Source organism: Molothrus ater, chromosome 2, assembly GCF_012460135.2.
Source record: "Molothrus ater isolate BHLD 08-10-18 breed brown headed cowbird chromosome 2, BPBGC_Mater_1.1, whole genome shotgun sequence".
Classification (NCBI taxonomy): domain Eukaryota; kingdom Metazoa; phylum Chordata; class Aves; order Passeriformes; family Icteridae; genus Molothrus; species Molothrus ater.
Genome location: NC_050479.2, coordinates 86485075 through 86497609, shown reverse-complemented (window position 1 = coordinate 86497609; position 12535 = coordinate 86485075). Strand labels below are relative to the sequence as shown.

Sequence of the window (12535 nt, the reverse complement as noted above, 5' to 3'; positions counted from 1 at the left end):
AAAAAAAGGAGCTAGACAGATATAATTTGGAATTATATAGACAGCTTCCTCCAGCCCTGATGGTAATGGGCTTCTCAAAATTCATTTTTGTTGGGGTTTTTTAAGACCTTTTTTCTGATGTAGATACAGTCTGGGATGTGTGTGTATTTCCATCACAGCTGAGACTGAGTTGTAGTGTAGAGATCGTGAAAGTAATTTTAATTGTTTGTTTTACATACTGGGAGCAGTCAGGTACTTTCACCTTCCACTTTTACCAGTTCCCAATCTAGCAAATGTTTTGTACTGCAGCAGTAGTCAAGCCAGAAACAATCTACATTTTAACAAATCTGAGTTCAGTGTTTTGTAAGGTAGTCCTTTTCCTACACTGCTGCTTGCTCAGTAATGTTTTTGACAGTTGTGTTGCATTTTAAACTAATTTCTAATTTGCCATCCATTATCACCCTGTAAGCACCTTCTCAAAACACTTCTGCTTCACAAACTCTTTTCTTAGAGTGGGTTACTTCTTGGCATATGCTTGAGCTTATTGGTGTTAGGGTTTTTTTGCCTTAGATTTTTTAAAAACGTTTACTGATAAGAGCATGAATTTTTTTCTTACAATAATGTGTCTTTATTTAAGGACTTAGAATTTCTTGAGGGACCTAAGACTAATTTGGATCAATTTTCTCACAAAAATTCTAATATTATACCTTGGAAATTGCATCCATTATATGGTAAGTGATGAATGTTGTGTCTCTCCTTTATCCTCTCTTCCAGGTATGAATGTTTCAAGTACAAGAATACAGTCAATTATGCGCTGCTTTTCTTGTTAATAACATACAGCGTCGTAGTCAGCATAGTAAGTAACTTTTCCAATATGGCATTTTCACCCTTTCGTTGGCAGTTTTTCTGGCAGTGCAGAAATGTTATAGAGGCAATACTAAATCTCTGTCACTTCCAGTCAAGAAAGACAAATTATTCTTTTGTTGACAAAATTATGTTGCTGGCCAGAGAAACCTAAAACCTTTCTATCTAAACCACTGTATAGAATAAATAAGGAAGAAAAGCAATAATCCAGTTGCTAGAACAGGAATGTGAGAAAAACAGTTGCCAGTGACTTGATATGAGACCTTGGATAAGCTGTGTTCCTGCTTTTCTCACTTTAATTCATCTGTAGAAATAAGAATCATTCTGTTTGCCTGCAAAAAAGTGAACTTTTATGTCCAGTCCAGGATGCAGACTGGTGTTCTGAAATAGGCAGATAAGAGAAGAACTTAACTGTTAGTTAAAATGCTTCTAATTTTTTTTTTGTGTCACAGCTAACTTGACTCCCTTTGTCAGTGGAGTGTTCTTCCTGTATGAATAAATTCAGTTTCATGCTGACTGTCAACCACACACAGATGGAATTTCCTATGTAATTTTTATTGATAAACATTTCTTTTAAAATTAAAGTATTATTATAAGTCATCTCCAGCTGCCAAAATACTTGCCTCTTCTCTTCAATTTCTCCTAAAATTTTTTACACTTGTGGCACATTATGCCTGAGGTCTAGTGCCCTTCCCTCTTCAAGAACATAAATTAAATTAACTGTATTACAAATAGGAAGAGCTACAAGCTTTTTGTAAAATATTGAAACATTAAATTATTGTCAAAAACAAGAAAAGCAAATTAGAGTTGAGTATGATTTCTTCTTGCAGTGCGTATCAAGAACATCTGGTAACTTCAGCATCTCAATTGGTTTTGTATGTAGTCAACTCTACTAAATTAGAAGCTTTATGTTAGTTGTTAATATTGATATTTGTGCTTCTTAGTTTAAAATAATTCCACAGTTAAAACCTCAGGTTCTGCCAGAGGAAACTTCAAATATTTGATCAACTTTAATGGTGCACAGACAGGCACTCATGGCTTGATTCTAACAGAAGACACCTTGGCAATATTTAGGTGAATAATATTATGATGGTTCTGTTGCAAATTATTTCTCTTTTTGAATCTTTCCAGGTTTACCTAGATTTGAAAGAGCCTGTATTCCATCAGGTAAATCTTGTTCTGTTGGAGGAGCTAATTTTGGTTTTCAACTATGCTATTTTAGTGGAATATGTTACGGTATTTTACTGCTGAAAGAAAGATGGAAGGGAAGCGCAATTTGCTGTTTGCTTTTTCTTTAAGCAGTATTGCTGCCTGTCATGTCACCATCCTCTTACTTAATGACCTGAAAAACTTGAATGCTTCAATGTGTGTTGTGTTTTAGCTTGTGACCTAATATTTCCCATGGTTTTCATCAGTGGCAAGTGTAATGAGGTGACCCTAAGGTGTGAGAAAGAGGAACATCTAAACGAGTCTTTCTGCTGTTTTCCATTAGCAGCTGCTTTGAAACTATGACCTTACATCATTAGATGTCTTGATTGACTTAGCACCATGTTCTCTCAGCTTTAACACATTAGTTTACTGGGTTTTTTAACTACTCAGTTTTACTTTGTGGAAATTCAAGGTGAGTTTAAGCAGAGAATGCCTTCTAGGGTTATGTAGCAGACTGCTTTGTACAGCCTTAATGGAACATTTGATACAGGCTCCTTTTGTGGCAGCCCAGGAGTATTAATATGCATCCCCTGCCTGTGGGGATAGGACCTGCATCGCTTACTTCTTTGCAGGAGGTTAGAAATGATGCTCATTTCTGTATGCCATGGGTAGTTTTCCCTCACTTATGTTTTTTTGATTAGGGATAACAGCTGAAAAATTGCCAAGTAAAAAGCACAGAGCTCTTTGCAGGACAGAGCTTTAAAGCCTTAATTTTTGAAATTGGTAGTGCCACTGCTTGTCAAAACGTGCCTGCCGCATCAGCAGTTGTAAAAATGATAACTGGCTCCTGTTGGTGGATTAGTGAAGTGGTGATCAAGAGAATAAATCTTCAGCTGCTCCAAATAATCTCCCCTGGAAACATGAATTGTTACCCTACCTGTAGATAAAACAGAAAATTGCAGTGTGGGTTTTTTTGGATGGTATTAATTAAATCCTTTATTTTTTTCCCCTATTTACATTTCCAGCAGAAAGATACTGGCTGGGATAAAAGTGACAATTACTCGTGCTTTTACTGAGCTGGTCATAACCAGTTTTGAATGAAGTGATTTAGAGTAGTTTTGTTAACAATAGTGGCAAAATTTGCTATTTATAATGAACTTTTATCTCTTTAATCAGTTATTTGCCCAAGCTGCATTTATTGGAATAAATACATCACAGCTTTACTATATTCCAGTTTGATGCATTGACATAGGGGTTGCCCCATGTCACAAAAACTAAAACAACAGATATTACAACTTTTTGGGAAAGGGGGAAATAGAGAAAGTTTAAACTGTTGTCCCAGACCTTTAATTTTCTGCATCTGGTTTCTCTTAGGTTCAGAATATGAATTCCCTTTTATAATTTATACATGAGGAATCGGTGTAGAAAATATTTAGATCCCATAAAATTCTTTGACTTTTTACAACAATTCTTTGCAAATTGATTTTTATGGAGAACATACAGTTCTCCATAATTTGGCCAAATTCCAAATGTTCAAGTACTGTACCTATTTTTTCACAGTCTTTGCCAAATATGTAGTACATCCTGAGGAAATATTTCCCTGACTACACAGCTAAACAGGGTTATGTTCTTAATACTTGTCCATTATTTTAGAGTGCATTAAAAAGAAAAAAGTTAAATAATTTCCGTAAGCATTTTCAAACTGCTTTTCAAGTCACCTAGACTTGAAGCAAAATTAAACATGCTCATGCAATCATAGTTTAAATCACAATCTTTCTAACTGGGTTAGAAAGTAGCATCAGGAGATAAAGCAGCATTTGGCTCCTCTAGGTGTTTGTCTGTGATCATTTTGACTTGTCAGCCTTGCAAAAAGAGGAAGAACTACAAGGATAACTTTTTATTGTTCATTGTTTCAGTATGAATTGTGGTTTTGGTTTGGTTTTTTTTTTTCCCTCTGGAAGGAGGCCAGTAAGAATGGAAAAAAGGATCCTATTATATTTAGCAACCAGGATCTGAGCCTTATTTTTCCCCAAATTACTTTCTACTTGTGTTTCCAATTTAGGCTCATAAATTGCCAGCTGCCAGCAGGGCACAAAGGTGATTTCAGTTTGTTATCCATGGCACAGTAGCAATAGAGACCAACTTCTTTTTCTGCATCCACGTATTAAGGGAGATCTTTAAGGGTTTTAGTGCTTCAACTATAGGAGGAATGAGATGCATGCTTTGGGCAAGTGGAGGCAGCACATCATTAGAAGGAAAAAACCAATTCCTGTTTGACAACTGATCTAGTATTTTTTGCCACCTCATCAATTAAATGAAATATATTAATGGCCTTTACAGGCATACATTGTCTTGCTTATGTTCAAATCTCTCAGGCTAGAGCACTGTTAGTCCTAATTTTCAAGGTGCTAAACAACCCTACGTCCCAGCTGCCTGTTGTTTTTAAGCCAGTATCATTGTCACAGAAAACATCTGTGCCTCTCCCCTCTTTTCCATCTGGCACACAAATTTATTTTCTGATCTGAATTTGATTGGGGAACTCAACAGGTTGAAACTCTCCTTGGAATTAATTTTAAATCAGATTAGTTCTTCGTCCCCGTTTACCACATATATACAAGGAAAGGGGCAGGGGAAGAATGGCTGCTGCTGTAAAGTAATCCATAAAGTAATCCATAGAGACTACCCTGGAAGTAGTAGCTACTCTGGAAGTTAAACTTTCAAGTTTACAAGTATCCTCCTCCTAATATGATGAGGCCTAGGAAGCTGTCACATACAAAGCAACATGTTCCATCCTGATTTTTCTGCTTGCTGCATGCCATATCTGATCACTTGGAGTGAGTGATCAAAAACCTTGTTCAGTTAGTGGGACAAGTTATGTGAATAGGGAGATAGTTCTAAAAACCTGTTTTATTTGTGTAGTCATCTGCTGTGACAGTTTGAGGCAAATTTTAGCAAACAAGTAATTAAAAGGTTAATGGAAAATTAGATTAAATAGCTGTTTCTTCTACGTTAGGAAATGTGATATAATAAAAATAGGCATTCTAGAATGTTCTTGTGGTGTCCCATGAGAAAACAAGTCAGCTGGAGGAACAGATCAGTAGGAGAGTTGCAAATAGGGTAAGGTAGTGACTAGTGAAAAATTACTAAAGGAGATTATGAGAAAGCCTGAATTTTCTTGGAATCAGTAGTGGACTGACTTGTTTGGTTGGTTTCTTTTTTAACAACCTGTAGCAGGAAAAAGAAGAGTGTACTGCTGGTGTTTGTGATGATACAAAGTTCAGAGTTATCACTGAGTACTGGGGGGAAATGAAGAGATAACTGGGATACCTGGAAGATGAGGATGAGGACTGATTCAAAATGGAAGTGATGCACTGATGGACAAATACAAACTATTCTTGTTCTAAACTGTTCACAGATGATAAAAGGAGGGGAGGGAGTGCCTGGATGTGTTCACTCTTTACAGCATAACAGCATGACCAGGGATTTTTTTTTTTTTTACTTTTGATAGACGTAAAATACAAGTATTGGATTTGCTTCTTCAGGTGACTTTGAGTAAGAGGAAGAAAGTAAGCATGGTGGGAAAAGGCATTTCATTTGCCTTAATAAAAAAAATTATTAGATTTTTTTTCTCTAGAGGTATTTTAAATATACAAGTGCAAAGAAGAAAGTGAAATCAAGATGAAACATGTAGAAGTATGGAAGTATGTAAGGGAGCCTGAAACTGCATGAAGAATATATTATGTCCAGGCACAACCTGTTCAGACTTGCAGGATTCACCATTCTGGGGAATCTATGTGGACCCACTGGATATCTTATAGCTCTCCAGAGTCCCTCCTGCTGCTAAGGCAATAGTTAATTGTAGGCTTGTGGCTAATATATTGTGCCTTTTGGTGGAATGTGTTCTTACTTTCTGTACATTCAGGTTCCCCAGTATTCTGTTCAAAATGACCTTTTCAGGCGTGTCTTCGCCACAGAGCTTTTTCTGTTCTATCGTTGTCCTGCTGATGAGCAGGTATAAAACTAACTTGAGTGACATTTCACTCTTACACAGTTCGTTTGGGGATGTCTTCCCAAGCGAGTACAGCTTTCATTCTGGCTGGTGCTTCTACCTACAGTAGCTTAGGGAATGAGGAAGGATATTCTGACTCTCCAAAGGTTCAGCTCTACAAGTGATTGGAGGGGAAGCTTGACTTTCTGTGCAGACAGTGTCCCAAAGCTCTACAGCAGCAGTGACTTGCGTGTCATTTTGCTATCACATGCGTGCATCTAAACAGGACCAACCCCAGTGAATCTGAGTTAGTTCCTTCGGGAGCTGTCAAGGCAGCCTGTGGTACTACACAGCTGTAACTGTGCCGAGTTACTTGGTGTTTCAGAGTCGTCTTGGGGTTGTCCTTCCTTTTTCTCTCAGCTCAGATTTCTTCTCCAGAAATCCAAACCCATGCAGAGCTCAGTTTTCTTTGTTGCAAATTGCAAATGCAGCTTCCACATTCAAGTATTTAACTGTCTTTTGATAGCTGGTTGGAGTATTAGATAACCTAGTTGCCAAGAACTCAAAATCTCTCAGTACAGTGCCCAATGTGAATACTAATATTTGAGGCTGATAAATTGACTTCATTAACCAAAGATAGGTAGAAAGCCAGGAGCAGAGGAAACAGAGAAGTGGAAATAGCAGGCTATTGCTGCTTTCTGTACTAGAAGGGTAGATGAAGAACCAGTTTTGTATGCTCACCCTCTCAACCTTGCTTCTGACTTACATAAGTGAATTTATGTATGATTTGCTTAATTGCCTTCACATTAAAAATGCTGCCAGACATTGAGCCCTGAAGTGCTTACTTCCCATTTGTGAATTAGGAAGTTATTCATATTTCACCTTCTTATGAGGTTATCCACTGTGTCTTGATCAGATTTTGGGTTTTTCCCTCAATTGTAAAGATACCTTCAAAGCTGAAATATGCAGAGCTTTATTCACCTGAAACAGCAAAGAGGGAACTGTCTAGTGGTAACAGAAGATTGAGATTCTGATCTTTCCTTTTGTTTCAATTGCAGTAAAATTATGTTCTTTGGCCTACAGTTTAATGGCAGCGTGAGACAAAATAGCAGAAAACTTGCTTGGGTTGTCATTTGTCATTTAAATGATGTCTTAGTTAAAGACAAGAAAGACAAAAGAAGTTAAAGGAATGGAAAAATTTTATCTAACTCGAATAAGGCAGATTTTTCTTTTTTTATATAATATTGTACTTTGTCCTTCTCTGGATGGATGGGTAATACCCAACAAAGCTTTACCATGATAAAATCAGTAAAGCCATGGATGGTAAAAGAGATAAAGTAAGCACTGCTGCCTGACATCTGAACTAAGTTGTGCAGTTTGGTGTGTAGCCCTCTAAAGAAGCAGCTGGGGGAGGTGAGCAGCTACAGTCTCTGTATATCACAGCAGCACCTCCTGGGTGCTCACCTTCAGCGAGGAGGATTGGAGCATGCAGAGCAGAACAGTTTGTTGTTCCAGTCTTTCACAGGCTTTTAAACACAAATGTGTTTTACTGCTAACAACCTGTTTGGGTGGGGAAGCAGAAAAGGCAAGAAATTGAAGTGTCAACGATGGGCATATTTTTCTTCAGTCACTGCAAGGTTCTCTTTCCTTTTTTTCCCCCCTTCCTTCCTCCATTAATACTGTCCTCTTCTGCAAGCCATTAACTCAGTAGGAAATATCAAGCCAGAAACTCTGCAAAGGAAGCTTTCCTTAGCTTTTGCTCTTTCCTGCTTTTAGCAACTGCTGAAAAAGGTAACATTTTACCTGGGCTTTGGGCTGCCTGTAAGATCTGTTTCTCTAGGCAGAGTCTGACACTACTGAACTCCCTGTACAAAGAATTCAAAAGCAATTTGGGTACAAGCATAATGGTGGTCACAACCCTTAATGTGTATGAGAGAAATTGCTCTTAATGGATAGGTTTTTCCCATATCTGTACTGCAAAGGAGTGCTTTAGTGATGGAAATTTTAAGAGGGAGAAAATCAGCAAATCAAACTGTAATTTGGATCCTGGAGGAGCCTTCCTATGAGTATCTTCCTCTGTACCATCCCTCTCTTAGGATAAATTGCTGGATTTGATTAGAAAAAATGAAAAGGGCTGTTTTAAATGAGGATGATAATATATTTATTATATTATTGGTGGGATCTTTTTAGGTAAAATGTCAGTAATGAAGAATTGTACCAGGAGGCAGCACCTAGCACACCTGAGCACTACCTTTCCTACCCTTAGCTTGGGACTGATAAGCACTTGATACTCAGGCTGTGTCTAGCAGGTTGTGTTGGTTTTCTTTTTTTCCTGGTTTACGTGCTGTACCCCAACAAGGGGACTGGAATATAACTAACAGCTTTGTATAAATTACAAGCCAGAAGCAATTAGCCTTTCAAATAGTTTTGCTTTGTTTAGATCTACAGAGCAGAACACACAGTAGTAGTAGTTTATTTACTGAAGTTCTTTAATCTTGTTCTGAATGCAAATGAAGAGCTGCTGTGCTGACTGACTTTGAATAGTCAGTATTGGGCTTATTTTACCTGTTGTCAAACATAAGGGCTCTGTTGTCTGTCTTGCTCTGTATACGTGCACTGATAATATAGTATACTACTAACCTTATCCTTAAATCTACAAGGAGTTTGCAGATTTGCCTTTATGGACTTTTGGAAGGAAGGTTTCACTTTGCATTATTACAGTAACCTGTTTTATGTGAGATGACTAGACATGCTTGTAGGATAGTAGGATCTGAATGCCCCAGTTAGAGCAGATTGAGAGGCAGTCCCTGTCTCAAAGACAGTGGAAAAGAAGGAGGGATATGAGGAGGTCACTAGAACACGGTAAGGACACTGGTTTGTATGCACACTTTTTCTGTGAGGTTTAGTGGCTTTCAAAAAAAGACAGCAAAGGTTTATAACTTTTCCATTTCATGTTAAACAAAGGCAGAATTAGATGGTAGCTAACTAGAAGCAAGATGAGAAAGTTAAGTCAGTGAACACGGAACAAAAAAATACTGGGAGGCCTGTGGGCCACTGGAGAGAGGCAAAAAGAGCAAAGCACAGCTGCTTGGAACAAATTGGCTTTTGGCTGAAGGAAACCAGTGTTCAGAATAAAAGATAAAGAAAGTAATTGAATGTCACCAGTGTCTAAAAATCCTCTCTGCTGCAGTGACTTCTGCATCACTCGCAGGCATGACTGGCTACATTTTTTTCTCTTCTTTAATCTTTATGTCTTGGAGGTGCTGTTACATGGATTTTAAGTTTGTGCATAAAAGAGAGTGATTTAAAGATCACAAGGCAAAAAAAAATTATTACTTTGACTTTTTATAAGTCAGGTGATTGCATTCAAATTCATCAAGCCTACAGTGAGTCAGATTTTGCTCATGGATCTTTTCAGACTGTGCAGCCTTCCCACTATATAATTAGATTGAATCCAAACAATCTGCAAGAGTTGCTTGAAATGCTTCCTGGAAAGTTTTGCCCCATAGTGATGCTCAGTGTGGGAATAGCACATAGTCTATTCAGATGTTTACTTTCAGGAAAACATATTAATCAAGTATCAATGAAAGAAGTATAGCTTTCAAAAACAGCTTTAGCTGATGCTTGCACAATCCTGGGCTAAAATGCACAGAGAGAGAAGAGATAATAGGGGTTGGTCACCATTTTTGATTTCAGGATGCTTTCTGAGTGCCATCTAGTGTTTGCTTTCTAATTCAGAACAGTGGAACTGACTTTGCCTGTAATTGTATAAAGGACATGCTTTGTAATCACACTTTTATTTGAAACTTTAACAGAAGGCTTTCTGGAGATAAGTTAGAAGGAATGCTATTTTACTGACATGTAAAAATAAAATAACAAACAAACAGAGGCTTCAAAAGTTTTTACTCCTGGAGTATTTTATAAGGTCTCTTGAACCCAACTGCTGAATTTTATCTCTTTTTTTAATTTTCAGATCATGTATGGAACACTAGTTTCCATCATAGTTCTAAGATCTGTTTATATAGTGTTATGGTAAGTAACCATTTAATTCAGCATTGTAAGTTACAACATAGTATTTGCAGCTTTTTTGTCAGCTTAACATGAGAAATTGGCAATGGGAGAATTTCTTTAACTACGTACATAATGTTAGCTCCTGGGCTCCCCTGGGTTAAAAGGGTTTGGCTCATCACCTTGCACTTTTTTGAAGCCACTGTGATAACATTAAACTAAACTGAGATTTCTACACTTATGATCAGTGTTTACTGTCAGGTGTTCTGCTGGTGGCTTCAACTGTTAGACTGGGATTTAAACAGAAATGGAGCTGGTCTTCTTATTGCTGGGTAGTGTGAAATCTATTGCTAGTGTCCAAACTCTAACAATAATACTGGGAGAGTGCTAAGACTAAGACTTGAGAGTGGAAACATCACTTAGTAATTTCCTTTCCTCTTCCCTGCTCAAGTATTTAAAAAATAATGACACATGATAGTTTTTCTTAGAGTTTTGATTGGATAAAGTCAGGCATAATGCTATGAAATTGAAATTAAAACTGTAACAAACAAAAGGTATTAAAAGTGCTAGGAGACACTGAGAAGCATTAGAATCATTAGAGCACAGACTCTAAAAATGGTCTGTAAAAGGGAGGTAAATGGAAGGAAAATGGAATTTAATCATATTGAAGTAAACACATACCTTTAGCTCTCAGGGCCTCAGTTGGTTGCCCATTTCTGTCTATCTCCTGTGAATATTTGGTGTTCTCATGCATTTGGGGATTGCTTCTGAAAATTACTTATTTCTGTCGTCATTTTAAATGTGCTTTTTGTTAAACTTTGTTTCAAGTTCCACACGTGTCTGTTCAGGAACACAAGGAAGAATTTAACAAAATGTGAATTTGAAGTATTATAGAATCCTCAAATATTCTGAGTTGGAAGAGACTCACAAGGATCAAGTACATTCATTGAATCACCTTCCAATTGCCATTTCAGTTCATGTGGTTTGGCTTTCCCCAAGAAATTCCCACAGACCAAGTGCAAATGTTCACAGCCATTTTTATTAAGCAAGAACTTAAAACTGATAGTGTGTTGCAGCTTCAGAAGCAATCATCAATTTAAAGGCACTTTTTAAACCTATGGACTGGAAATTTTAATCCTTGCCTAGAGATCTTAAGTGATACTATGTTAATTCACCTCCAAGGGGAACTAAATTGAATCAAATTGAAGTCATTTTAATTTTGTCCTTATTCAAGGATTTAACACAGTTCTAGTCTTTTAGATTAAATTTCTTTCTGTCTGTGTAGACAAACTCTTGGGCCTTCTATTTTTCTACATCTGCAAATTCCACAGTTATGCTTTCTCATTATTTCTGAAACATTTCATAGTCGTCTGTCTTTATCAATAACATCACCACCTTCCCTCTCAAAGTATCACTGATTGTTTTGCTCCAGCCAAGTCTGTGTCTGAAGTCCTACCGACTTTTCACTTCAGTTCTAGGGGCTTGGAGTGTATATTCTTAATTAGCTTGATCACTTCATTGAATCAGCACCCTACAGAGACTAACTTCCCTTGTTGGTGTTACTATGCAAACTGGGTAGAAAGTTGGGATGGGAAGAGAAGTAGGTTTAAACTACTTCTAAATTTTAACTAAACTACTACTAATTTTAAATTAGTTCTGCTAGAGAAGCTCTGCCAACCTGAAGGTACCCTTTATTTTCTCTAAAATTCATCCCCAAGCACACTTTTGGGTTTACTTTCTCTGCACGGCTAGAACATATTCCTATATTTCCATCAGTAGTGCTAGCACTTGTCCAAGCCTTTTCCAGCTTACATACTGATCCTGATTTCTGCTTGTTTTTTGTATCTTCACTTCCTATCACTCACATTTCTTAGTGTGGGCTTTGAAGCCACTCTGAGATTACAGTAAAAATTCCAAAGAACAGCACGTTATTCCTTCCAGGCTACTACCTCATCCTATCCTCACCAGTTGTTCCTCTTCCTGCCTCTTCCCCCCACACTTTTCATCCCTTTCTTAGGTCTATTTCCTCCCAAGATTGCAACTGGGCAAATGTTGTTCTCTGTTCACAAAGCATGTTCCCTGTTAATAAGTGGTGCCAGTTGATTCCTTCACAAAACACCACTGTTTATTCCTCAATAATTCCAGCTATAATTACCTAATTACCAGCATGTCCAATATACTATTTAGTGCTCTGTTGTGTCAGACCATATATAATATGGTCTTGCTTATGCCTCTGGAGCACTGAGGGGGTAATATTACAGTGTAGTCTTGGCCATGTACTGCATGGTGCTCCACACATTTATTAGACTAAACCAATAATAATTTTGCTAGTTTATATTGGCAATCAATTTGTAAATATGTACAGCTTGTATCTGATTAGAGCCTCCTCCACAGGGCAAGCTACCTGTTGTGTTTTGCGCATTTTGGTTCCCAGTGCTCACAGCTCTGAAATGTGCTGTAACACACACAGTGGAGGAAAAGGCAGCTCAAGAATGTGTTTTAATCCAGAATGTCAACTGTGCATTCATAATGCTTAAAAATAACTTG

The 12535-nt window shown here is 37.5% G+C and overlaps 1 protein-coding gene across 1 annotated transcript in view; it reads left to right on the top strand.

Moving 5' to 3' along the window:
- ACER3 (alkaline ceramidase 3) overlaps window positions 1-12535 on the top strand; it is a 56250-nt gene that overhangs the window by 32077 nt on the left and 11638 nt on the right. The window contains exons 5-7 of the mRNA XM_036382729.1: window positions 754-835; window positions 1975-2010; window positions 9954-10012. Coding sequence (XP_036238622.1) covers window positions 754-835; window positions 1975-2010; window positions 9954-10012 — 177 coding nt within the window. The remainder of the gene's footprint in view (window positions 1-753; window positions 836-1974; window positions 2011-9953; window positions 10013-12535) is intronic.